We start from the raw sequence: 26967 nt of genomic DNA, 5'->3' as shown, positions 1-26967 counted from the left end.
TAGTCACAACGTCCATCTTATGTTTCCGAATTGAAATATGTTATTTGCATCCGAGAGATATCATTCCAGTCTTGATTCCTTCTTTCCAAAAAATCTTGATGAGCTGCTAAGTGACTCACAACAAAGCAAATGTCACTGTCATAGATTCTCATTCGATATGCTACACCTCCTTTATTCGCTAAAGCACCACTCATCGCACCCACTCGACAATCACCATATCCAACATTCTGAATCACATGTGTTAATGCCTTTTTATGGAAGATATAGATCAACACCCCACATAATTGGTAATACCCTAACTCTATATAGTTCTCTTTACCTCTATTCAACGACGAAAGTAACAATTCTTGCCATATCACACTCTTTTCACTATATCTGGAACCAGTTATGATTGCATCTACACTCATTTCAAGCTCTTGCATACCAACAACTACTATGTCGGGGTCGTCCTTCAAATTTCCAGTCCATCGATCAACTTCGTCTCGGGTATACACTCCTTGATTTACATTCCAAGTGCATGCCAATACCTTAATTTGCTGTATTCTGGCGTAATAAGGAAGTTCTCTGTACATCACATCCTTCCGCCACCTCTTTGGGTTGGTCAAAAAGAAATAGATGTCACTATATAACTCGATGTTATTTGCTAATAACTCTCTTGTTGGTTCTTCGCCATCTGTAATCCACGAAGGTGGTGCCAATGGTTTAAAAACGTCAGTTAATTGCGTTTTTGAGTTGAATGTTCTCTTTTTTGTTGGTTGGCACAAAGGGAACACTTGCCTTTTTCTTGGAGTTTGTGGGTTACTTTTAGGTGTCATGTGTTCTTGTGGCAAGGATAATGGTTTCTTGAGAGTTTCCAACAAGAGTGCGTCCAAGTCAGGAACGGTCTTATTTTTTTGGATGAGATTGTTTTGTTGTTTGTTCCATATTAATAGACTTGAAGACGTTTGTAAATCGATGAAGTGTTGTTTTTTTATAGCTTTGAAATACGTTGTAGTTTCTTTTAAAGATTCTCTACTTCCATTTTGGAGTAAAGTTGTGAGTGGACGTGGTTTTACTTGAGTAAATGAAGATGATAATGACACATGTGGCGTTAATTGTTTGTCTGGGACTGTTGTATTTTCTTGTTGAGCAATTGGTGAATCCAATAGTACTACTGTATCTGGTTTGGAATGTTTAATTTTTGACATGTCAAGGATAGGCCTCTTTGTGATAGCTACACGGTGTGGGTGTATTGACATCATCACTCTATTCTATAGAACAGATGTGATTTGTTCTATTTTTCAAATTGATTGTTATATGGTTTCTATGTTATTCTTTTAATATTGTTATTTTGTATGATGAAGATTAAAGAAGAAGAAAATTTAATTGTTTGATTTGTTGTGATTTTACCATTTGTTAATAAGAAATATATGGTTTATTTATTATACTAATAACAACAATAAATTTGTATTATGATAAAAATAATTCATTCGACAAAATCCAAATAACTGTTCAACAAAATACAAGTGAGTTATAATAATAAAATTTATTTATTATGTGGACTCTACTCTATACTAAACTTTTATAAATATATTATAATTAATTAAATTAATTATATAGTTTATTAATAACTCACCAAAAACACCAAAAAATCTGTTTAAATTAATATAATGGTTCATATTAATTTAAAAATTAATTAATCACAACAAAATGATTATACAACACTATTTTGGTGATTTATTATACCCAATTTACTTTTTGTTTATAAATTATTTTTTTTTATTTCAATTAATAATTATATTTATTATTCACAATACTTATAATATTATTAATAAAAAAACTATAATATAGTAAATAACTACATTTAATACAAATAGTAAAATTTAGTATTTATTGTAGTATTTTTATTAAAACCAAAGAAATAAAACAAGAAAGTCATTCGAACGTTTTGTTAAGTATCACTTTGATGATTGAGTTGTATAAAAGTGAGAACTCAATGACGCCACATGAAATAAGGGAGTGATGAGTATTACACCAGCCTTATTGCTTCTTTTTATTACGACTTGTATGTCGACATATAACATTACAATCATGATGTTGTCTGGTCCAAAGCGTCGACCGGAGTTGACACGGTCGATGCGAGACTTTTATATAGCTCTTCAGAACAAACCTTTAGATGTTCAAATTCGACACTTTATATGGGGGAAGGGATGTGCCTTTGGTCCTTGTTCCCACCCCGAGTTCGATGTCGCAGTTAATAAAACGCGAAGTAAATTTCCATGGCTGGATGTGATCGACTTTAACTTCACTCAACCTATTAATGAGAGAGACTATATGCAAGAATTCTTACATGACTTTGATGCTGCGTATCAGGAGAGTGATAGAAATGATTGGACATTCAAATCGTTTCAAAAGCATATGTTGGTCAATTACCACTTCTACACAATGGTCAATTGGGTATTACAAAATGACAAAGACACAGACTACTTCATGTTTGCTGAAGACGATCAGTTATACCAACCAGACTTCTTTAAGAAAATCAGTGATTATTTATCTGCACATAACATCGACGATTACTGCAGCGGCAAAGTGTGTCTGACGCATTACAGAAAAGATCGAAAACACACAGCACCACCCACACAATTCGCGCTTGGATGGTTTGGACAGTTCAAGTCGAGAAAGCAAATGGAGATGTTTTTGAGATTCACTAAGTTCAGTAGATATTTTGACTGTGGAGATGCAGTCACGTGGTTTTGGTGCAGAACTATTCAAGAGGGGTACTATTATGGATATGATATGTCCGTCCATTTCGGACATTGGAACCCAATGCCTCTTTGACGTGTTTTGTGTTTTTTCAAAAGTTGCAGTTCAACATGAAATTGATTTGTAAAAGATTCATTGTTCAAATATAGTTTACTTTTTATTCATTCTTTTTTCAAAAATAGTGAAATGTTTATACTACCTAATTGATTAAAAACATTACTGGAAATTATTAAAATAAATGGTTTTGATATAATACAATTTTTAGTTTCTAAATGGTAGATTTATAAAAAATAGGTTTTTTCATTTTGGTATTTTCATTGTTTTTTTTACTAGTTGTTATAAAGAATTATATAATTAAACAAAACCATAGATAATTAAAAAAATATTAGTCATTTATTTATAATTTATTGTTTATATTATCCCGTTTTTTTAATAATATAATTCAGTAACATATTTTAATTTTTATTTTTAAACAATTTTTTTTAAAGTAAAAAAAATCACGGCATTTTCAGTATTATTTTTGTAATTCACAAAACACTTGAAGATTGCGCAACAAACCAGTAAAATACCGGGTTCTTTTTGTATTTGTTATTAAAAGCTTTTAAATGCCAACCTATTTTCAAACTTCACAATTAATTCCATAAGATTTCCACAAAATGTTCAATGGCATCTGCTTTTATTTAAAAAATTTTGCATATATTATTTGATTGTCATATTTGTTTTCATTTGCCAAAATATAAATTTTTACATTCATTTATTGGTTCACATACCTGAACTGTTAAAAAAATCCTTTCAAAACATGAAAAACAAGTCGTTTTCAAAAGAAAAGGAACTCTTTGCATTTTTTACAGTTTGGTCATTTTCATTGCCAAATAGCAAAAGATTGTTTACAAACCAAATGAAAGAAATTGTTTCCAACCATAGTAATGCTCCATATTTCCCGAATCAATAAACCAAAATTCTATAACTTTTCAATAAAAATTGTCGATTACGCATTCAAATAAACTATACACATTAATTGAGCGACGAAAAGACGTCCCTCGCAAAACCACCAAAAAGCGCTGCCTGTTGAGACATAACAGTATATTGCCCAGTCCAATTCGCGTTTGCCTTCCCAGCCAAAGCAATGTTATACTTTTTCAACAAAGCCACGTCATTATAAAGGATTCCCTGGACATCCAAAAGTGCTTTTGAATATTCTTGGACAAAGTTACCCAAGTCTACAGTAGGCGTTTGACATTGAACAACCTCTGTTTTAACTTCCTTCATAACCTCCACCAAACTATTCTTCTCGCACTCCGACGACGCCCCAGCAACACTTTCATTGATTTTTTTCTCTTTGAGTCTAAAGCTAGCCCTTAATCCATAATTTCTCCCAGTCTCAATACAAGAACAGTGATTAAAAGTATCTAACAAGAGTTTCTTATAGTTCTGTCTCTTGAAGATAGAGAACGACGACACGCAGTTCCAATGTTCTGAGACAAAGTCATAGATGTCTTGTTTCATGGAGTAGAACTCCTTCTCGGGCTTAAGCTCCTTCAATGACTTCAATATGAGTACGCATAAGGCGGTGGTCTTCACTCGGTTTTGGGAGCTCTTTAAGAACTCTACCTTCTTGCATAGACTGCACTTACACGTGACGCCCGTTCCGGCCTTTTCAATCTTAAGACCTCTCATTTCCATTCCCTTTCCGACGTAAATTAGTCCAAGTTCTACGGCTATTTATAGTAGGTTTTTTTAATAAAAATAAATATTTTTAACAACCTCAAAGACCTAATATTTTATAGTTCTTTTATAGTTCTTTATTAGTGAAGGAAATTATAAAATAGGTCATAGTAGTCGTTGAGGTTTTTAAAAAAATAAAAATCATAAAAAAGGCGGGTTTCGGGAAGATTTAAGCCAAAAAGCCATTAAGTCTAAAAGTCAAAATTTTTTGAAAGAGAGAGTGAGAACAAACTGTTTGGTTTTACTATGGTAAAAGAAATAAGTGCCGCTCCAGATATTCAGCTCTGTAAACCCAAAGATGGCGACAGGACTCAATTAATTATCTTTGGGCTTGTTGTAAGGTTTTGCATTGTGCAAAGCCCCTTCCTCCTCGTGTTAGAGAAATTAAAATTTTTTTAGATTTCAAATTTTCCCTTTTATACGCTTTTTTATCTTTTTTTAGTATTGTTCGTTCCACCAAAACTATAAATGTAGAATATTATAGTATTTTGATACTAACATCAAAAAATAAGAAGAAAAAAACAATACAAAGAATGACAAAAGAATAAATGGAAGCAATAGGATCACTCCATTTTTTCTTGAGTTTTTTCTGTTAAAATCATTTTTTTATGGTTTTTTAATTGGTTGACTATTAATATTTTTATTAATTTATACAAAAGAACATTATGAAAAAAGTTAATTTAATATAACTTTGTGTAAAACAATTCTAGTATTGTTATTAAAGTTTTTTTAAAATAAGTTACGAACTCTACACACAAAATCATTCAAACTTAAGGGAATTTTAGACAAAAATGAATGTTTTTTTTTTCTGAATATGATAATTAATAAAAAATTAAAAAGTTTTATTAAAATATAATTTAATCGGGGAATCAAAAACAAAATTAATTGTTCAACTTTTTAAAAGTTTTTTTGCAAGTTTTTTTAATAATTCAAAATACTATAAATATGGTTTGGGTTTCGGTAAATAAAAGTGGAGATTTTGTACGCTTGAAATTTGTGTAAAAATCAACAAGAATAGAAATAAAAAAAATAGAACTAAAAAGAAAATCTTTATTTTACTATTTCGCACTTTAGTTCCCGTCGATTCATTCACTTTTTCACAATTATTGTATATATTAAAAATTAAATAAAAATAAAAAATATAATTACTCAAAAAATGATAATTTATTAAATTTTAACTACCAGAAACAAACTTTGTTTTTAAAACCAGTTTTCGGCTTGCCTTATGCGGAACGTTCTTATCCGATCTCCCTGATTGTAATGTGTGTCAGCATTAAAATAAGAAAAAAAAGCTCTTTTGACTCACTCCATCAAAATTTCACATTCACCAAAACGAAATGGGCGAAGCAACAACGGTGTACTCTGACAAACGCGAAACTTACTCGGGTATAAAAAACACATACCTTACAAAACTCAATATCAATCTTAAAGCAAGAAACGAAGACGATGAGTACCTCCAAATTGATTATGAAATTGAAAAACCGCGTTCTATTTCAAAACCTCTAAAAATCAAAAAAGATGTTTGTTGAAATTGTTATTCACTTTGTTATTAAAATCCTCACCAAATGTTCTATAAATAGACTCAACTGTAGAAGAGTTCTATCGGTGACGATGTACTCAAATTTATGCTTAAGCGCAGCACGAGCGACGAAGTTGCCGCGTGCTCTCCGCCTGACAATTAATTCTGTTTTTATCAACCTTCTTTTCTAATTGACTGCATTTCATATCTATTTGTCTGTATCTTAATCTGTTTACTTGTTATTAGTAAATTAATAGCAAAATATTTTATAAATTAATTACTATAAAAAATAGGAATTTTAATATGATAATTTTTATAATTACTCAAATAAGTTGGTACATTATAATTATTTATAATAATATAAATAATTATTAATTATTTTATAAATTAAAAAAAATATTAATAAAACTATAATTTATTTAATTAAAAAATAATAAAATAATAAAATTCAAAGAGTTATAATTAATCCAAAACGATTAAAAAAAAGAAAGAAAAAGTGAAAAACTCATATCAAAGAGATGCCACGAGAGATTGTGACGATCAACATTGGTCAATGTGGGAATCAACTTGGTTGTGAGTTCTTTAAAAAGATATGTGCTGAGCACGGGATTGGATCGGATGGGTCTTTGCTAACGAACGAGAACATCAATGATCGAAAAGACATTTTCTTTTACCAAGCCGATAACCAAAGATACATCCCACGCTCGATTAACGTTGATCTTGAACCCCGAGTTGTCGATTGGCTTCGTTGTGGTGAATTTAAGAACTTCTATAATCCCGAAAACCTCATAGTACCGACCAATAATGGTGCTGGTAATTCATGGGCGAACGGGTATTTTACTGTTGAAAAAATGAATGAAATAGAAGACGTGATTGATCGAGAAGTAGAGAATTGTGACAGTATGGAGGGGTTCTTCTTTTGTCATTCAATTTGTGGAGGTACAGGGAGTGGCCTTGGAAGTAAAATTATGGAGCTGATTAGTGACAAATACCCAAAGTGCACAACACAGGCATTCAGTGTTATGACAAGAAACCATCCGGATGTGGTTGTGTCACCTTATAACTCGATTTTGACACTCAAACGATTGATAACAGAGTGCCAGTCTGTTGTTGTGTTTGATAATGAGGCGTTAGCGGACATCGCACATTCACAATTTGGCATTGAAGAAGCAACTGCGTTTGATATGAACAATATTATATCGTATTCAATGTCCGCGTTCACTGCAAATATGCGATTTCCATCAACACTCTACAGCGGAATGGATTCGCTCATCTTCAGAATGTGCCCGTCGAGATTTGCACATTTTCTTGTGACGGGATTTGTGCCACTTTTCCAATCAGAACGACCAACAGGAAGGACAAGCGCCACAGACATCATGAAAAGACTGTTACAACCACAAAACATGATGGCGAAAGTCGATTTGAAAAAGGGGAAGTACATGTCGATTTGCGACTTCTTTCAAGGTGATGTCGGGTATGAAGAAATCAATGAAGCACTGCAAATATTCACAGATAAACGATTGGCCGATTTTGTACCTTGGAATAAAGACTCGTTGGAGGCTATACACACAAGGTCCTCACCTTTGATACAACGAGGAAACAGAATGAGTGGAATGACACTCTCCAACAACACATCAATCAGATTTTACTTCCAAGACATTTTGAATTCGTTCAACCAAATGTTTCAGAAAAAAGTCTTCCTGGAGTCGTACAAAGAAAAGTTCGAGGACAACTTGCAAGAATTTGAAGAGTCGAAAGAAATCGTCCGGTGTCTGATTGATGAATACGAGAAGGCGGAGACGCAAGACTATTTGAATTATCAATATCCCATTTACGAATGGTTGAAAGGGATGGCGTTGCAAAGTCAGTACAAGTAAAGCTCTTTCATGAACTAGAATATTATTGAATACAACAATAGTTAATTTAATTAAAACATTTCTATTTATTTGTATACCATGATTATTATTCATTATTATAAATTATAGTAATATACATAGTTCATTTATTTATATTATAAAAAATGGGATATTGATATTAAAATAAAATATTCATTTATATTTTACTCATATCGGGCATAAATATAGTAACTAAATTATAAAAAAGAGTTATTATAAATTAGTTACTCCATAATAGTTAATTAATTAACACGATAACTAGTTCAATAAGAATCAAAACCCGTTCTAAAAATACAAAGGCAACTGAAAACCCAAACAGTCAAACCAACATGCAAACCCTGAAAGTCTTTGATAAGGAGCAGAACCGTTTTGTTCAAGTCACGAGTGACAATCACATCCAGTTTGTCACTCACACCATGGAGATTAAAAATATTTACAAGTAGGGTTTTCAGTACGTTGACAAACAAAATGCAAGCGGAGTGTTACGACAAAGAAACCCTTGACTGCGAACCATCAGCCATTGCGATATGTTCTGAAGGTGTTGAAACTCCACAAAAGGGCGAGACGAAAAACAAACTTTCTGTGGCGGTAGGAAACCCACACGGTCGTGTAGTAGTATGGGATGTGAACAATTCGAAGCAGACAGGGTTTTACGATACCTCATCGCCCGTGACTGCTGTTGCCTTGTCGACGAAATTTTTGTACATTGGAACGTCGATTGGGGAAATGCTCGTGATCAACTTGGAGTCGACTGAGAAGCGCACTTTAAGTGTGAATCAGAGTGGAGTCAGTGTGATTAAACTGATTGGAAATCTGATCATAGCTGGTGGCATAGAAGTGAAAATATACAACAAAGTGACGCTTGAGAAAATTATTAAGCAATCGATCCACCTTACTTCTCTGAGAGGAATAGTTAACATCAGTAATGAACAGTTCATCACTTACTCTGATGAGAAACATATGTTCTTATGCAACACAACAGATAGAAATAGAATGCTCACATTCTCAACAGACTCTTCTCCAGTTGTGGTCGACGCACTTTTCATCGATAAGTTTAACTTACTTGTTGCTGCTTTATTGGACAATTCGATGATCGACGTCTATTTGTATAACACTAAGACTAAAACAGTCAAGCCGATCATTCCAGACTCGAAAATCAAAGTGACCAATTGTGTTAGCCTTTGTCTGTTTACTGATAGAGTGATGGTGGCCTTAGAGAGATCTGGGAAGTTGTATTTCCAACAAACCAAATTGCTTGAGAAAGGAAAGGTCATTGAGAAGATTAAAGAGATTGTCATCGACGACTCTGTTGACAAAACTAGTGCTGGGAACAATAAAATGATTGTCGAATCGAAAATGATGGAAGTCGTCCGCCCTGAGGACTTGGAAGAGAACACCCAAAATGAAAAGGCGACTTTCCAACAGAAGTTGAAGGCCATTGAACAACTTGGAACGAAAAAGCCAGAGACGATTGAGTTGGCCAAAAACGGAGTTGTCTTGACTTTGACAAGAGCGTTGGATACACAAGACCAAACATTGATAGCTAGATGCTTGAATATCGACGACACCACGGTCATTACTACTACTGTAGCCAATTTGCCAGTGGATTACGTCATTCAGTTACTTGATATTGTCTGCGACTTATTCACTAACACCCCAACAAAGGCATTTGTTGCTACATTGTGGCTGAAAAGCATCTTTGAATTGCATTTGTCTTACTTGATGAGCGTCAAGGAAGTCCACAAGAGTATTGCGAAGTTGTACTCCATCATTGAAAACAGAACAACTTGTTATAAGGGCATGCTCCGATTACACGGAAGAATGAACTTGTTGTTGACACAGATCGAAAAGAAGGAGAAGGTGAAAAAGGAAGCGAAGTGCGGCAGTTATGTTGAGAAGGGGAACGCAATGGAGACGGAGAGTTACAGTGAAGAAGAACAGATGGAAGAAGAAAGCTCATCAGAAGAAGAAGCACCTCAAGTCAAACTAAATAAACAAGCTGTATCTGAGGATTCGTCGTCTGAAAGTATGTCTGGGTCCGAATCACAATCCTCATCGAAGTCCAGTTCAGAGTCTGATTGATTGCTTTTATTACGTTTTTGATAAAATAAAGGAAATGAAAGACGAGGAAGAACGAAAAAAAGAGTTATAAATCAATCAAAGCATCGATGTTGTCGACAACTAACCCTTTTCTCTTCCGTGTATTTTCCATCGCCATTTTTGCAATGTTCTTCACATCGGCTTTCTCGCCAAATTCTTCTAACTCATCCGCAGTTTTCGGGGTCCAATATGGATCCATTGCCATGGTCACAAAACAATCGAATTTTGTTTGCGATAATGCAGAGCCGGAAGTTTGTCCAAGGATGTCAGTAGTAAAGCCAAAGGACTCGACGACAGGAAGTTGTGACTTGACAACATATAAATTTTGGGTTTCATCGTAATCGTCTTCAAGGATTTTTGCTCGTCGTTTGTCAAGCACTTGAAAGACTTTCCCAACGACTTCCGAAGGTGCTCGGACTTCACAGTAATAGACGGGTTCTTTCATTCTTCTCTTCCCCTTTTCAAATGATTCAATCATAGCAGTAGTAATCGCTTCTTTGACTTCATTTGTCGTGATCGGTGTTTCGCTGTCGGCGAAAACAAGCCTTTCAAGGACAAAGACAACACCCTCCATCTCTTCATCACACATCGGCCCTTTTCGTGTCACTTCTTCAAACGCCGAAATCATTCCATCATACACAGTGGCTACTCTCTTTTCAGTTTCACAAGTAACAACATTAGGCCACTCGCCAAAGTCAATTGGAGTCTTATTGACTAAGATGTTGTTCCCGATCTTCCCAGGCCCAAAGGCGATGATCTTCCCTTTGATGTTTTCTTCCTCGATTATCTTTGCGATCTTTCCACATATTACAATCTTGTTCTCATTTTCTTCATCACTCATTGAACGGAGTTGGTCTAAAAATCCATCGACCAGAACGACGTTCGTGTCTTTTAAGCCAAAATTGGTCATCTTGAAAGTCACATTGCCACTTAATGTCCCAATTTCAACACTCGGACTCTTCCCAAGAACAGTTTCTTTGTACGTTACAAGAGGATCCGTCGTGTTAAACGGTACCTTCGCAAAGATCTCTTTCAAGTCTTTCACGCATCGTTCCAAATGCAATTCGCCTGTTGTGTACAACACAATTTCTCCGGTGTCTTTCACTGTCGTATCAACTGATGGATCGGACAATGTTAATAAGTGCAACCCCATTTTCAAACGTTCCATATCTTCAATTTTAACTGGCTCAATGGCAACGGGAAGAATCGGTTTGGCCCCACTGGAGACTAATGGCATTAAAGGTGAACATTTTAATGTCGTCGACAACGTAGCGGCTTTAAAGACTTGAGTTTCATTCACTGGAATACCTACAATAGACCCGGCCGGTACTTCCTCCATTTCTTGAACTGTTTGCCCCATCAACAAATACAATTTCTCGACTGTAAATGTGTTAATTGTGGTATTGACACTTTCGTCGTCGGTCGGGATATACTTTGGAGGCAAAATATAGAGTTTGTCACCATTCTTGACAACTCCACAAAACACTCGACACATCGCTATCATCTGATTATGAAACGGAAAGACCTTTCCGGAATATAGAACAGTTTGAGCCGTGTCTTTGGCACATAACTCAATCTCTTTCTTTAAGTAATTGGAATTGGGATGACACAACTTCAATAATCGAGTTTTCTGAGCAACAAGAGGAGACGGGAGGTGTGTGATCACCATCGACAAAATACTTTTTGCTACGGGTAAGAACCCACTCATCATCGAAAACAAAAACGACTTTTCTTCGTGGATTTCTAATTCTCTGGCACTGATGTTGAGATTTAAAGACTTCACCATCACTTGAATTTTGGCCAGAGCTTTGTCATGTGTTTCTTTGTCAAAATATTGTTTGACGACGGTGTAGATTTCCCACACCGGTCTTAAAGCTAAGTAACTGAAACACTTCACAGTGTTCTCTACTTGTGTTTTATACGTCTTACCAGTTTTCATGTTAATGTAATGTTCCCCCCACATTAACGACTTCAACGCGTCTGTTTTCATCCCAAACCGTTTGGAATATATGGTCGAAATCATTTCAAGGTCAAACCCCCATCCATCTATCGCACTCGCAAAGACTACATTCCCTTTAATTGGGTCAAAGTAATTCTCCCCAAAGACTAAACCACTCTGATCAGTAACAAGAGAAGTGATTTTGTTAATTGACGCCAATAAAATTTCAAGGTGACTGGTCGCTTCATCAATCGAAAAACTCTTTTCGAAAACAAGTCGGTCGATTTTGTTAATGACTAACACTAAATGTAACCCATCGGCTGCGGCTTGTCGAATCACTGTGTTTGTCTGTACACAAACACCTTCAACACAATCAACTACAACAATGGCTCCATCAGTTACACGAACGGCACTACTAACTTCTCCACTAAAATCGACATGGCCCGGGGAGTCGACTAAATTGATCAAGTAGTGTTCTGTCTGTTCAGGGTTTTGGGCGTACAACGATATCGCTGTCGACTTCATTGTTATTTGTCTTTGTTGTTCGTCCTCTCTATAGTCCAAGTATCGTACTTTACCAGTCAACTTCTTACTGATGATACCATTCGACGCTATTAAAGAATCACAAATCGATGTCTTTCCATGGTCAACATGTGCCAAGACACATATGTTGCGTACATTTTGTTGGTTTTGTTGTAATTTGCTGATCACTTTGCTTGGGAGAATAGTCATCTGATTGTGTTTCTAATCAGTTGCAAGGGGTTAAATACTTTGAATCTTGTTGTTTGTCTGTTTGTTTGACCATATTATCTACTATATTTTAACTACAACAAAACTATAATTTCCAAGTTAGTAAATTTTATAATTCCATTATTGTTGAAGTGTTAAACTATAATATTATATTATTAATATTATTATTAAACTACCAAAATGACCGACACCAAACCTACACAAAACTAGTTTTCAAAAACTAGAAATAACTAAGGACATGTCTGAACCAGTGAATGACTTAATTATGTCGTTCAAAGCCGAACTTGAGAAGATGAAAGAAGAAATTTCCGAGCTGAAGAGTCGGGTGTTAGAATTAGAGTCAAACAACCACCCATGTCATCACCATTGTGAAGAGAAATGTAATTCCTCATGTGATGAGTGTTGCCACAGCAATGACCCAATTGAACATTTCAAACACGAAATAGGGTTGGGCACAGAGACTCAGGTTGAATTATTTCAAGTGACTCCGGACGACTTGTCCACAAAAGAGGTCGGTGCAGTTCCCCGTTTTACAGAAGGCACACCGAAAGAGAATGTTTTCAATAACACACGAATAACAACAGGCAAAGGAAAGAAGAAAGAGATCCGGTGTGTCTCTTCGACGTTTTTAGATCGGGACTGCGACTTACAATTGATATGGAAAGATCAGAACACATGTGTGATAGTTCCCTCTCTTGTGTTTTACATTGAAATTAAGTTGTCTGGGACGACGAAGTATAACTGGATATCTTTAGGTGCTTATGCGGATAAGAACATGTATATTAATCATCACATTGGCTGGGACAAAAAGACCATTGGGATACATTCTGATGATGGTAAAGTGTATGTTTGTAATGGACAGAAACCATTTGATTGCACAACGTACTTTGGGCCTGGAGACGTGATCGGGTGTGGTTGGAAGATCAAAGAGAAGTCCATCTTTTTCACTCGAAATGGGAAGTACCTCAAAGCGTTTGACTTCCCATTCAAAGTCGATGCTTTTGCTATTGGAATGAAAGAGTTCGAACTTATCGAAGTTATTAATGGCGAGGAGACTCCATTTATGTTCGACTTAGTTTCATTTGTTGAGGGACTAGCCAAGAAGGAAGAGTCAAATGAAGTTCCAGTATAAAAAAAGGAGAATTGATTGGATAGTTTATTATAGTTTCAATACTAACAGTTTATTAGTTTCCCTTCAAACTATACGTATCTACTACTCAATAGTTTAAGTAGGTCACAGACAAACCTCAAAGTTTGAACAGGAAAAGCAGAGGAATAATAATAATGTCGAAAGCTCGAGATTATTATGAAGTACTTGGTGTAGAGATTACTGCTACCAAAGAAGAGATAGTGAAGGCATATCGGAAGTTAGCACTTAAGCTACATCCCGACAAACAAGAGAACAAAGAAGAGGCGGAAAAGCAATTTCAAGAGTTAGCTGGAGCGTATGGAGTATTAAAAGATGACACCCAGAGGACGTGGTATGATCAGAAACGACATTTGATATTAGCTGGGATTAACCAAGAGGAAGAGAATGTGATCAATCTGTATGAGTATTTCAACACAAATTGCTTTGACAATTACGACGATAGCGAGACTGGATTTTACACTGTTTTTAACGAGTTATTCAAAAACATTGAAAATGAAGAAGGTGGAGGAAAACAGATGTGCGGCTTTGGGAAGTCGAATAGTACGATTAATGAGGTCAAAGCGTTTTACGAGAATTGGAAGTACTTTTGCTCGAAATTGGAGTTCTATGACAAGTTGCCGAATAACATAGCAGACGCCCCAAATCAACAAGTCCGAAGAGGGTGGAAAAAAGAGAACGAGAAAGTTCGCGATAAATTACGGAATGAAAGAACACAGAATGTTCGACAACTTGTTAACTATGTCCAACGATTGGACCCAAGGTGGGATCAAGTCAAAGCCGAAATGAGACGACAAAAGGAATTACGCGAAGAAAAAGAGGCAAAACAAGAAGCAGCAAGACAACAACGAGAACACGAACGTCGACAAAAAGAATTGGAAAGTTTTAAGGACTTTGAACTCCCTCAAGAGGAAGAAGATGAAATAGAAAAACTGTCGAAGTATTACGAAGGAAAAGCAGTCGACACCGATGATGAGAAAGAAGTCGAAGAATTCTGTTGTGTTGTCTGTGACAAGAAATTTAAAAGTGAAGGACAACTCAAGACTCATGAAAACTCTAAAAAGCACAAACAAATGCTCAAACTCTTAAGAAAGGAAATGGAAAAAATCAATTGATTGTTTTGTTCGTAAGTGTGGTGTAAAGACTACATAATATCATTATCACTGATGTCTCATCCGCATCACTCATATATTCTTTCTTTGGTATTATCAAAGCTTTCAAGTTATATAGTGCTCGTGTGATTTCTGAGTAGATGGTATCAATAGACTATAGATTACTATATATTATAAATAAATAACTATATATAGTATATATACTATATATATACTATAAAAACAAACTGTAATACTCGTCGAGTCTAATGATAACATATATTTCAGTTCTGGACGATGTAATGCTATAAGATTTGAAAATGCAATTCCATCAGAAAAAGAGTCATTGAAATTGTCAATTGGTATGTCTACTTGAGATAATGAATTAATGGTCCACCCAATAACAGCATCAAGTCCTTGAATAGATTTATAGTGAGCTTTTGGAAGGACATATAGTTCAAAAATGATTAAGATTAAATCCAAAAGAGCGGTATCTATATTATTAACTATATCGATAGAATTGATTGTAATGGGAATTTCACTGTACATTTCAATATCCGAAAAAATGGAATTCACAATTTTGATTTGTTCGGAAGACCCCATTTGTAATAGTTCGACTTCTCGACGAGAAATCTTCTTGTAGAATTCTAAAATTAATTTGACGTCTTTTAATTCATCAAATGAAAGTCGTCGGTCTACTACTTTACTCACAAATTGTAGAACTACATCTTTTCTCATCTCCAATTGTGTGTTCGATTCAGTTTCTTTCAGCAACTTAAATTCATGTTGTTTCTCCCTGTTTCGTGGCGTTTTGAGAAAACTTCCTTTTTTACTTTGTTTTTGTTCCTGCGACCCATTAGAATTCGAAGCTTCTTGGTCTTTCACAACATCAATCAAATCAACAATTTCAGACAATGGCGTGTCTTGGAGAATCAAATTGAGGACTTGCACCCATATTGCAATTACAGTATTACTCGCTAATAAAGTAATACACTCGTTATCACTCTTTAATTCTAAAAACGACATCTTGTCCGTATGTGTTGTATTTTTGACTTGTTTAATACTTTTAATATCAATCAACTTGAGGGGTTTCTTTCTATTGTCAAAATCACTGACACTGTCAAACACTAAAAGATCCTCCTCAGTAAGCACCCAATATTTCACATTCGGATCTTCCTTTAGAAATCCGTAGTTCGTGAGTATTATCCCGGCCATTTCTTTATTATCTAATTATTTAAATAAAAATTTATTCATGCAAATATGAAAAAAAATGAAATGATGTTTTCTTAAATTCAAATTATAATTATTAGTAAATACCACTTATAAATAACAATATTGATATTACTAATTATTTCACTAGTAAATAATAGTATATTTCTTTTGAAACTTAAAATAAACTATTCTTTTATAATAATCAATAAATATGATTAATATAATTAATTTAATTATAAAAATGTAGTAAAGATTAATAACAAAATATAGTAATAAGAAACGTCATTGAATAAATTATTTAGTATTCTTTATATATTATATATATCAAAAAAGATGATAAAATGATATGTTGTGTGGAATGTAATAACATCTAAGGAGGGAAAAAATAATAATATTGATTGGTAGGGAGAATCACAAAAATCCGATAAATTAAACGACAATCGGTTTTGCCACAATGAACGACTTCTTGAAAAACGCACAATGTTTAGGTGACGCCTTACACGCGAGCTCAATGTATTTCTCGCACTTACCCATACGCTCGTTCGCGAGTTTGACGTACTTAATTGCCTTCTTGGCAAGTTTCTTCTCGGATGGGCCGATTTTGAGTGAGCTTTTCTTCTGCTCTTGTTTCACGAGTTTGTTTTGGAGGTGTTTGACAATCTTGGCAACCTTTATCTTCGAGACGACGTCGAAACGTTTAATCAGCTTCTTCAATTGTTTCTGTGCCTTCTTATTCTTCCCAGCAACAGCAGAAAGTTGTTTGTTCAGCTCTCTTGCAATTTGTTTCACGTTTGAATTTTTCTTGATTTGTTTCATCGATTGACGATACAGTTTCTCCATCTTTTTTTGTAATTTAACCGCTGCTACCTTGGCTTGGATCTTTTTCAACTTCCTGGCCAAACGCTTCGCGTTCTTCACCATTTGCGCACGCTTCTTCTCGGTCATTTTCTCTTTCTTTGGCGAATCTTCCTTCCTCGCTTCGACATCAACTTGTTTAATCGCTTCTTTGTATTCTTTGTACAACGGGTCGCTTTTCACAGTACTCGAAGTGGCACCCTCGTCCGCGTGCACTAAGACAAGTAATAAAAGTCCTATCACGATCGCTCGCATCGTTTATAAAATATATTATTAAGTTCTAGTTCTGTTTATTTTTTATAATTATTCGATTGATTTTTGTTTTTTAATTATAGTTTTTAGTTATTTTTTTGGTCAATTAAAGCAGTTCTTTTAATTTATTACTTTTCATTAGATTAATTATAATATTCAAATATACCTGTTATTTCTAACTAATAGTTTGTTTAAATATATTCTTTATTACATTAAAATATATTAAAATATATAGTTATTTATACCATTTGTTTTTGACTTTGATTATCTAATATTTATTAATAAATAATTTCAAATAGATTAGAAAAAATGAGATAAATAAAACACAACTAAAAAAACTAGATGACAGACCAAGTTGAATCACTCTGTCAACTTCTCAAATCTGGAGATTCAGAAACCGAAGCTTTAAAAGGTAAGATTTTAGAAGAAATACCAAAGATTACATTTAAACTATCGCAGAGGACAACATTTTTTGCGACGAAAGCTATGTTGAGATCTACACATCTACTTGAGTTTGTTGCCGTATTTTTGGACAACAACCAAGACGACACTCTATCTCTGTTGTTACAAAGTGCCTATTACTTTAAGAGGTACCCAATTACAAGAGATTTTCGAACAATAGAGAAAAGAGAGTTGACGGATCTACAATTCAAAAGGCTAAGACGTTTACAGGAATTATTATATGAAACACAGTTGAAAAATTTGGCGCTCTTGACTGTTGCTCAACTTTTGAACAAATTTCTTGTGATTTTTTCACACACCGAAATTTTGATGAGTATTTTGATAGCCATTAGGGTAGTACAAAAAGACGAGATCATCCCGCCGAAAGTTGCAGAAAAATTGTTTTTGGAGTATTTTGTAAATGAAGTGTCGGAGGATGTAGGGATTGAAATGACGTCGTCAAACTACCCAACGGAGGAGTGGCTGGAAACAGATGAAATTCCAAAGGAATGTCTCCCTATATTGACAGATACTTATATCGACCTTTATGACTACGTCAAAAGAAATTACATTTTGTATAGAAAAGAGGCGTTTGACGCGGCGTGTGAAGACATGGTGACGTCTCTTCAGCAAATCGGAATCGCAAAATCCAAAGACAGCATTCGAGTGAAAAGGTACGGAAAGCGAACATTGCCTATTATCAGTTTTGAAACAACCTTTGTTGGGGGTGAAAATATTTCTGGTGGAGAAAGAGATGTGCTTGGAGAGGTCACCGTCAATCCAGTAGACGCCGCCGAGATCGATGGGAAGAAGGAAAAATGGGAATTTGTTCTTCACGAAATCGTGTTTTTGGTTTCGTTTGAAGAGAACGGAAAAGTCAAAAAGGTGAGGGGAGGCGAAATTTTGAAGATATGTGATTTGGAAGGAAGAGATGAAGCGCAAGGAAAGCTAAAAGGGAGTGGGAGAAAGTTACAGGTGAAAATGGACGGCAATCAGTATGAAAAAGACCAAAAGAAGGAGTTCGGTGAATATCATTTTGATGTTCTTATAAGTCGGGACAAAGAGGTCGGCACGTTCAAAAAGACGATTGAAAATGTAAAGGAAATTATGAAAAAAAAGAAGTTTGGTGAGATAAGCCAGCAAATGAGTGATGTGCTACTTGGAATTAAAAACAAACCAACTGTTGTCAACGAACAAATAAAATCTATTCAAATGGAGGAAGAGAGTCGACAAACAAATACAGAGGGGTCAAAAGATAAAGTCGAAACAAGCAATGAAGGTATTACACATGAAACCAACCCGAGTTTCACTGCAATAATGAGTGGGCAATTTCCGTGGAACCCCGAGCAAAAAGAGGTTTTAAACGGCTTTATTTCAGGAGAGAGTATGAAAGTTACAGGAAAGGAACGAACTGGAAAAAGCAGTTTAGTGACTCAGATGGCGATTTCAGCCTATTCCCAGAAAAAGCGAGTGTTGGTTGTCACGCACTCAAATTTGTGTTTGAACAACTTCGTCCAAGGGTTGGTAAGAAGTGGCGTGTATGATGGCAAAATTGTTCGTCTTGGCCACGGCAATCAAGAGCTCTTTGAATCCTCGAAAATTGATTTCAGCAAACGTGGGCGCGTAGAGAAAGCACTTCAAGAGAGACAAAGTCTTCTCACTTATCTTCAGAGTATTGCCGAGAAAGTTGGTCTTCCACAACAAAATTTTCAAAGTTTGCAACTTTCGTTGCAATTCATCAAATCGTTAAAAGAACAAACAGCCGAGAAGAGCGGAGTGACTGACGAGCAACTTAGTGAAATTGAAAAGGAAGTCAAGTTGCTTCTTCCGCTTGAAATTTTTCGTTCGCAAAAGCAAAAAGAGAATTATATTATGAATAAGTTTTGTCAAATTGTGGCAATGACGTCAACATTTGTGTCAATACAGTTCAACGACATTGACCAACACTTCGATTTGGTGATTATTGACGAGGCTGGTACGATGTTAGAACTCGAGATGGGGCTTCTTGTAATGCTTATGGGAATTCATGGAACAAAGCAAATTATAGCGGTTGGCAATGAGAGTGATATTCCCTCAGTTATACACGACAAAGAGACGAGCGAGTACACGCGACTTAACAAAGGGCTCTTCCATCGAATGTGTAATGTTAAGACGATCGACTTGAAAACTTCTTATAATTTATGATTGGAACAACTTTATTTTTAATGAAATAACTATGTTCAAAAACATTCATTGCTTATAAAAATCACTTTTCTTCTAGTGTTGTTTCTTGCTGGATTTGTTCAAAAACTTTCTCTGGTACTTCGATGTCACTGCCAATGTCGCTTGGACGTGCACTAGCTCCTGCCGATTTCTCTTCGTCGTCTGTTGATTCGTCTGTCCCTTCTTGCTGGATTTGGGATACAAGGTTCTTATCGATTTCGATATCCTCGTTTTGTTGTTCGAGTTCAACCTCTTTACCTGTCTTCGCCTCTTTAAGAGCCAACCGTCTCTCTAAGAAGAACGTGATGCCTTGTGTTATCAAACATAATATAATTCCAACAATTTGCAAAACAAACCCAAACCACAGCGCCCATCTTCTATCGTTTGTTTTTGTCGCAATAAGTCCTGCAAACAGTGGACATAAGCAGCACGTCAGTTCACCGACACACTCTGACATCCCCAAAATCAACCCCTTCAGTTTGGGGCCGGAGTTGATCGAGTATAATACGTTACTCTGCAAATCAAAACCAGATATGAACCCAACTGGAATCGCAAGAACACACAAAATCCACCCATTCCTCAAGTAAATCAAACCGACACAAATTGCAGCTATAATCACTTGAACAATAACATTGAAAATTTGCTTGTATTGCCAGAACGACACTTGTCCCAACAAAAAGAAGCATAAAGATTGGCTGAAATAAACGATTCCAAGAAAACAGCTACAGAATGTCCCAGGGTCATCATTCGCGCCATTCAAAACAATTTTGTTTTCATCTGCAAAGTCGATGTACTGATTCCCAAATACCGCAATTGTTCCGTAAACGGTAAAGTGTACAACCAACTCGTTGATATAATACATAAAGAAATAGTGCGGAATCGGACGTGGTCTTGTGAGGAAGTTTCCGTCTTGTATTTCGACGTCCTTCTCTTCGATCACATCCCCATTCATTCGCAACTTCTCCAATTTCTTTTCAAGTTTCTTCTTCCGCTTCTCTTCTCTCTTTTTTGCACGTTTTTCGTTGACACTTTCGCTGTTGTTTTGTGGGAAGCGCGGGAACACAACAAATGCGACCAAGACAATTAACGCGGAGAAGTACAACGAATAGCTGTAACCAAATGCCCGTCGCATTGGTCCACCCAGAACAAAGCCAATAGCCTTACCAAGACTCCACGACACACAAAACCAACTCATTTTCTCATTAGTTTCTCCTTTATAAATTTGGTTTGAAAGTAAATACTCGCAAATGGACCAGAAGAATGCTAAAGCGAACGACTCCTGAATCAACAAAAAGAAGATTGGAAGGAGTGTTGTTCCTGTGATGTAAAACAATGCGATAGAAATCGCACACGTCGCCTGCAAGACAAAACCTATTCGACAAATAACATCGGGGCACAAATATTGTCGTGAAGCTACCATCCCTATGATCGGGGAGAGAAGCCCAGTGATCCCAAACGTAACGGCGTCCGCAAGACCAATCATAAAAGGATCAGCGTCACCTCTTTCCTTCATAAGAAGCTAATTGTTAGAGTCATTTTGTGTTAATAAATAATACAAACTGGCAAGACTAACCAACACATATATGTGCTTAAATTGATAGTAAATCCTCCAATGTAGAAGTTCAAGATGTTAAACCGTTGGATGAAGCGAACTACTTTGTTGCCACTCGTCTCGCTCATTTTGTTTATCCAGTTCTGCGTTTTAGGTTTTACGTCGAGTTCTTGTGAAGAAGACTGTTTTTCATTTCTACATACTAATTCGTGTACTTGGGCATTCTTTTCGTTTCTTCTACGGTTTTCTCGTCTTTGTGGCCTTTTTGTGGTTCTTTTATTAATTTGTAAATAGTTTTCAATGGTTTTAAATAGTTCTTTGGTCATATAATGTTCATAAAAAGTTTGGCAGTTTAGTTTCAAAAATGGTATTTAAACTATAATTTCGTTCGAAACAATGTTGAATTTATTCTTTATAATATTAGCACGGTTTTGTTTAAAAAACGGGATAATTATTCTTATTATTTTGAGAAAATCTTCTTTTGAAAAATTTGATTATTGTTTGCCCTCAACTTTTTGTATTTGTGTTATTGTTTTCACATGGTTGGTTAATAATTAATTATCTAATCGATTATAGTTTAATGGTAAATGTATATAATTTAGTAATTTACTAGTTGTTTTATAATAAAAACACCACAAAAAACATTTTTATTACATTAAAAGAACAAAAAAGCTCGTTAATTAAAAAAGACTTGAAAAACAGTTAAAATGTTGAAAAAGAGTTTTATTTTTTATTGTCCATTGATCTAGTTAATTTTATAATTAATAAACAATAAATACAAAAACATAAGTGTATTAAAACCATTGCAAAACTATAATTCTGTCAATAGTAAATGTGTTTGGGGAGACGGTGTTATTGAATATGGATGATCCAAAGCCCGATTGATCAACAAAGAAAGAACTGAAGGTGTTGTCGATTTTCGATAACCCGTTTGTTCTTATGTAGAAGCAGTGATAGCAATAAATAAGCCATGAGTCGTCTTCTCCATAAGCGTTGATGCAAAATGTGAGTGTATTAGTTTTGTGAGCAAATTTGAGTGGTTGTGTGTTGTGTGGATTTTTCAAAGAGAAAGCAAAGAAGTCGTCGTCTTCTTTAACGAATGAAATTGAATTTGTTTCTATTGGGAGTTGTGCACCGTTGAAACATCCAAACACAGATGATTTGGAACATACTATAAACATTGTTTTTGCCTTTGCGCATGTTCTTGCGTTGATCAATTTTCTAGAAAGTCCATCTAAGTTTGAGTCATATAAAACGTTGTATTGTTGTGACTTACACCACCCCTTTAATGTGAATTCATACTCTGAAAATGGGTATTGTTTGTTTTGTGGGATCTCCTTAAAGTTGTACTCCGACCGTGTTTTAAATTTGCTTCTATTATTTCTTATCATCTCAACTTCAACTTCCTTTTCTTGAAGGTATTGAGTCGTTTGTTTCGATTGAAACATTTGTTCAAAGGCCTTAAAGTCCGCCGAGTTATCAGAAATGCCTCTACACGACTCAGACCTTCCATGCTGTGTTTTAGATTTAATTGCAACGACTGTTGTACTTGGCTTTTTATCAACTTTTTTTAAAGAACTTTCAACTTTTCTTATATTGAATGGGATCTTTGGTTGAACACAAAGCTCCAGTTCATTGGATGACTTTGATCGACTTAATAATTGATCTTCTTTTGGTTGTTTGGTTTGAGTTAGATAATCGTGTGGAATATTTGAGTATTGTTCTATGTGCGATAGTTGTCCCTTTTTCTTCAAATTATCCGACTTGGACAATTTCAGTTCTTTAGAATAATCACTTGAATAACATCTTGGTGTTGTATCCAAACAATTATCAATCATTGATGTCACAGAATGGCCGCTTGTGCCGTATATATTGATAATCCCATTATTCATTATAGTCGTGATGGTGACCATGTTAAATGCCTTTTTTTTCAACTCTAAAACAACTCTTATAAATATCCAAATTCATATTTCTCAACATCCTGACCATTAGTGAGTCTTTGAATTACTTTTACTATTATTTATAGTATATATAATAATATTATACTATTTCATAATTTAAATCCAAAAAACGATATAATAAAACGGAAAAGTATTGGAAGAAATTTCTATTTTTTAAAATAAACCATTTTTGTAAAATATCGGGATTTTAGCATTTTTATTATCAGAATCTTCATTTATCTTTTTTTGCAACTGTTGAATGAAAAAGACCTTTATCGATGTTTTTTTTTGTTTAGAAATATCAATAAATACTTCGAATATATAATACTTTAAACTACAATTTTATTGTTTTTTTATTAATACTATTAAAATAGTAATACAATAAAAAAAAGATGAACTGTACTGTTTAAAGAATATATAACTATAATATAGTTATATATTAATTATATGTACAGTATTATTATTTTTTCTAATATAAACCATTTCTTTAATTTTGGTAATGACTAGTAAAATATAATAACCTTAATGGTACAATTACAATTATTTAGTCTGACAGAGTATTTTAGCGATAGTGATATCCATTCTCTGTATAGTGCAGACTCCATCGACCGACTCGAGTGAGTGGAGGTATTTAGAAACCTCTCCACCTATTCTCGATATTTGTTCCTGGTCGAACAAAAAGAAGTCGTTTTCATTTCTTATTCCGAAAATTGATTCGGCCTTAAGTGTTCCTCTCTTTCCTGTGGACACATGGACATCAAAATCAAATCCTTTCAGTTCCAACATGTCAGCAAGAGTGTGTACGGTGTCCACCACTCTATAATTTTCGCATCTTCTGAGTGCTGTTTTCAACGATGATCCTTCCGCAACCTCCGAATTGAGTCTCTCGCTTATTCTTCTCTCGATGAGCTCTTTGAAGTAGATCGGATCTTTGTCTTCTATGGTGAGAATTCTGAAGAATGGGACTGTCACAAGTGTTTGCTTCTTGTGAGCTGTGAATGTGATCGCATAGAACTGATTTAAGAGTGCAAGCAAGACACACTCTTGCTCACTCTGGTAGTTCCTGATTTCCCTGAAGGAGTATACACACTTGAACGAGCTTGGATTGACCCCTTTGAACTCCTGGTGGGCAGCTGTGAACGCTATCGATTGCATGATCGCTGAGAATTTCACGAATTACTCACAGTTCACTTCGCTTTATATAGTTTCGGGTATAGTTTTTTTTTAATTTAAGTATAATTTGATGGGAAAAGAACTACGCACCATTTATGGATGGCACCTAGAAAAAGGGCGCAACAAAGATGGTTTGTGAACTAAATGCTTTTACTATAACTTATAGCTTTTATTATTTCTTTTTTCAACAAAAGTTCGAAACCACCTTCTATTTTCTTTTTTTATTATTTGTTGACGTAAAAGTACTAAAATATCCCGATTTTGTAAATAATTTGATTGTATTATTAATTTAATTATAATAACAATTATTTTATAAACTGGATTCTTATTGGCAAACCATATTTTTGGGTTATAAAATAGAATAAAATAATATACAACTGGTAAATGAAATAGAAATCTGCCGAGATATAAAAAGTCTATATGACATAAATAGAATTCGAATTAAAATCGAATTAATTAATGAATAGTAAAGTTAAGATAATTAATAAAAAGAACAAAAACCCTTGAGTAGAAGTCATGAAAAAAGCACACATCCAAAGTCAACACCAGAAAATGAAATTCAAAGTTCGCCTCTGATCTCGATAATGAACACGCACAAATACAAATTAACAACATTTTGCAACAACAAATATTATAACAATTAATAAAAGAAATCATAAAAAAAATTATTAAAAAAATAATTTAAAAAAATTCTAAAATAATACACAAATTTGAAAAATAATAAAACATTTTGAATAACATATTCAACAAACTTTGTTTTTCGATGCGACAGAAACCTAATGTGACTCTCGCACCTTCCCGCGCTGGGATATGTTGCTTAATGCATCATTTTAACACACTTTTGTTCGACTGGTTTTAGAATTCTGATATTGTGAATTGCTGTGAATTAGAAGTATCAACTTTGTGGTGCTATTAAGTAGCCACACTAAAAAGTTCTTAGATTTACATATAATGTGCTAAGTGTTAGTGCAGAGACACATTTCATGTTGTAAAAGGTAGTGGGTGTCGTTCTTGTGTCTTTAAACAAGACGACCTCTTTTGGGCGTTTTTGTGCTTTTGTTGTCGGATTTTCTCCAGAATTGTTGGACTCTCCCTGTTTATAGAACAATTGTAAACTGGTTTATTTACTAGCAAGTTGTGGTTGTCCGCACCAAAAAGTTTTTTCGTTTTTGATTTTTTGATTTTTTTGCTTCGGCTTTCTTCTTCAATTATTGTGTCTTGTGGCAGATAAAAATTTAGCAAATTTTCGGGAAATAATCACAATCCAAACCGCACTTTGAGTTTTAATTTATTTACTGAAACTTTTTTTTTATACCAAATGTTTTTACTATTTATTTTAATTGATTTAACCATATTTATTAGTAAAAATACTCATTTTGTTTTTCTTTTTTGTTTTTTTGAGCGTATATTTAGCGACATTTTTTTTGATTTCAATGAATTACAATTGAATTATACATTATAGCAATTGTCTATTGGAAAAAAACTTTTTATGACATTTTTCTGGACTTTGTGTTATTCTTTCTGTTTGGCGAATTTAATTGGTGGCATTTACATCCACTGACAACGTCGTTGTTCAAACATATTTTATTATTGACGCAAAAACGATTTTGCTGATATTTAAATTTTATGATAGACAAATCGTCACCAATATTACACCGCACAACCGTGCATTCCCATACCGCCATTTTGTCCACTCTATTAATACACACATTTTCTTTTGATTCACCCAATCAAAATAGACACAGCATTGTATTATTCCATGTATTGCTTTGTTTGTTTTAAGTCTACAGATAAACAGAAGACTGTATTCCGCTGCCACAATTGCCAAATGTACCTTTTTTCATTTTATTTTCAGATTATTATTAATTTACAAGTTCGTGCGGAACTAACCAAATAACACTTTTTATTAATTAAATTATACTTATTTCATAGAAATTGTTATTTATATAATATAATAAACTTTTCGTATTAAAAACTCTTGTTGATTATTTACATGATTTGTTTGTAAACTTTCTTTATGTCTTCAGGTACTTTATAACGATTGACTTTAAAACACGTTTTCGAAATAATAAGTTTACAAAACTGTATTATGTAAGTATTATATAAAATTAATTGTAATATAAATTAAGTATCTTAGACTGTCATATGATTATTATACTATAATATAACAATAATAATAATTTTATAGTTTGAAATATTAAGAACAAACTATAAAATGTAAATAATTTTTAATATATTAATTCAAATTTTTTTTATCGCATCAACAAAATAACAATTATAAGTATTTTATACTAACTATTTTAATAATATTATTTCAAAACCAAAGTTATAAACTTATTATTGATTATAATTATTTGATTATTTTATTTTGAATTTTTTGATTTTGAATTTCAACTCAAAAAATGAAAAGAAAAGATTGAAAAATGCTGAAC

General features: G+C 34.2%; 15 protein-coding genes across 15 annotated transcripts; 7 read left to right on the top strand and 8 right to left on the bottom strand.

Moving 5' to 3' along the window:
- Window positions 1-2: 2 nt before the first annotated feature.
- EIN_056590 (hypothetical protein) lies at window positions 3-1187 on the bottom strand (the record flags this gene model as incomplete). Its single annotated transcript, XM_004260007.1, has 2 exons — window positions 3-16; window positions 120-1187. Coding segments are annotated over 2 exons (1082 nt in total), but the record flags the coding sequence as incomplete, so codon positions are not given.
- Window positions 1188-2070: 883 nt separating this feature from the next.
- On the top strand, window positions 2071-2817 carry EIN_056580 (hypothetical protein; the record flags this gene model as incomplete). The annotated part of the gene is made up of 1 exon (XM_004260006.1): window positions 2071-2817. One exon carries the CDS (start codon window positions 2071-2073, stop codon window positions 2815-2817), a length of 747 nt encoding a protein of 248 aa, XP_004260054.1.
- A 939-nt stretch (window positions 2818-3756) lies between these two features.
- Window positions 3757-4425, bottom strand: EIN_056570 (hypothetical protein; the record flags this gene model as incomplete). Its single annotated transcript, XM_004260005.1, has 1 exon — window positions 3757-4425. One exon carries the CDS (start codon window positions 4423-4425, stop codon window positions 3757-3759), a length of 669 nt encoding a protein of 222 aa, XP_004260053.1.
- A 1379-nt stretch (window positions 4426-5804) lies between these two features.
- Window positions 5805-6149, top strand: EIN_056560 (hypothetical protein; the record flags this gene model as incomplete). The annotated part of the gene is made up of 2 exons (XM_004260004.1): window positions 5805-5987; window positions 6060-6149. The coding sequence occupies 2 exons, from the start codon at window positions 5805-5807 to the stop codon at window positions 6147-6149; spliced, it is 273 nt and encodes a 90-aa protein (XP_004260052.1).
- Window positions 6150-6504: 355 nt separating this feature from the next.
- Window positions 6505-7863, top strand: EIN_056550 (tubulin gamma chain, putative; the record flags this gene model as incomplete). Its single annotated transcript, XM_004260003.1, has 1 exon — window positions 6505-7863. The coding sequence occupies one exon, from the start codon at window positions 6505-6507 to the stop codon at window positions 7861-7863; it is 1359 nt and encodes a 452-aa protein (XP_004260051.1).
- A 347-nt stretch (window positions 7864-8210) lies between these two features.
- Window positions 8211-9963, top strand: EIN_056540 (hypothetical protein; the record flags this gene model as incomplete). The annotated part of the gene is made up of 2 exons (XM_004260002.1): window positions 8211-8281; window positions 8325-9963. 2 exons carry the CDS (start codon window positions 8211-8213, stop codon window positions 9961-9963), a joined length of 1710 nt encoding a protein of 569 aa, XP_004260050.1.
- A 64-nt stretch (window positions 9964-10027) lies between these two features.
- Window positions 10028-12652, bottom strand: EIN_056530 (elongation factor, putative; the record flags this gene model as incomplete). The annotated part of the gene is made up of 1 exon (XM_004260001.1): window positions 10028-12652. One exon carries the CDS (start codon window positions 12650-12652, stop codon window positions 10028-10030), a length of 2625 nt encoding a protein of 874 aa, XP_004260049.1.
- Window positions 12653-12908: 256 nt separating this feature from the next.
- On the top strand, window positions 12909-13802 carry EIN_056520 (hypothetical protein; the record flags this gene model as incomplete). Its single annotated transcript, XM_004260000.1, has 1 exon — window positions 12909-13802. The coding sequence occupies one exon, from the start codon at window positions 12909-12911 to the stop codon at window positions 13800-13802; it is 894 nt and encodes a 297-aa protein (XP_004260048.1).
- Window positions 13803-13954: 152 nt separating this feature from the next.
- EIN_056510 (DnaJ domain containing protein) lies at window positions 13955-14932 on the top strand (the record flags this gene model as incomplete). Its single annotated transcript, XM_004259999.1, has 1 exon — window positions 13955-14932. The coding sequence occupies one exon, from the start codon at window positions 13955-13957 to the stop codon at window positions 14930-14932; it is 978 nt and encodes a 325-aa protein (XP_004260047.1).
- A 102-nt stretch (window positions 14933-15034) lies between these two features.
- EIN_056500 (hypothetical protein) lies at window positions 15035-16123 on the bottom strand (the record flags this gene model as incomplete). The annotated part of the gene is made up of 2 exons (XM_004259998.1): window positions 15035-15093; window positions 15154-16123. The coding sequence occupies 2 exons, from the start codon at window positions 16121-16123 to the stop codon at window positions 15035-15037; spliced, it is 1029 nt and encodes a 342-aa protein (XP_004260046.1).
- Window positions 16124-16549: 426 nt separating this feature from the next.
- On the bottom strand, window positions 16550-17230 carry EIN_056490 (hypothetical protein; the record flags this gene model as incomplete). Its single annotated transcript, XM_004259997.1, has 1 exon — window positions 16550-17230. One exon carries the CDS (start codon window positions 17228-17230, stop codon window positions 16550-16552), a length of 681 nt encoding a protein of 226 aa, XP_004260045.1.
- A 339-nt stretch (window positions 17231-17569) lies between these two features.
- Window positions 17570-19852, top strand: EIN_056480 (hypothetical protein; the record flags this gene model as incomplete). Its single annotated transcript, XM_004259996.1, has 1 exon — window positions 17570-19852. The coding sequence occupies one exon, from the start codon at window positions 17570-17572 to the stop codon at window positions 19850-19852; it is 2283 nt and encodes a 760-aa protein (XP_004260044.1).
- A 61-nt stretch (window positions 19853-19913) lies between these two features.
- On the bottom strand, window positions 19914-21550 carry EIN_056470 (hypothetical protein; the record flags this gene model as incomplete). The annotated part of the gene is made up of 2 exons (XM_004259995.1): window positions 19914-21389; window positions 21431-21550. The coding sequence occupies 2 exons, from the start codon at window positions 21548-21550 to the stop codon at window positions 19914-19916; spliced, it is 1596 nt and encodes a 531-aa protein (XP_004260043.1).
- Window positions 21551-22216: 666 nt separating this feature from the next.
- EIN_056460 (hypothetical protein) lies at window positions 22217-23335 on the bottom strand (the record flags this gene model as incomplete). The annotated part of the gene is made up of 1 exon (XM_004259994.1): window positions 22217-23335. The coding sequence occupies one exon, from the start codon at window positions 23333-23335 to the stop codon at window positions 22217-22219; it is 1119 nt and encodes a 372-aa protein (XP_004260042.1).
- A 567-nt stretch (window positions 23336-23902) lies between these two features.
- On the bottom strand, window positions 23903-24517 carry EIN_056450 (hypothetical protein; the record flags this gene model as incomplete). Its single annotated transcript, XM_004259993.1, has 1 exon — window positions 23903-24517. The coding sequence occupies one exon, from the start codon at window positions 24515-24517 to the stop codon at window positions 23903-23905; it is 615 nt and encodes a 204-aa protein (XP_004260041.1).
- Between the last annotated feature and the right edge of the window lie 2450 nt (window positions 24518-26967).

This window comes from Entamoeba invadens, assembly GCF_000330505.1.
Source record: "Entamoeba invadens IP1 unplaced genomic scaffold scaff_1105074726711, whole genome shotgun sequence".
Lineage (NCBI taxonomy): Eukaryota > Evosea > Mastigamoebida > Endamoebidae > Entamoeba > Entamoeba invadens.
The sequence above is the reverse complement of the archived record's forward strand: the minus strand, read 5'-3'. Positions and strand labels throughout refer to the sequence as shown.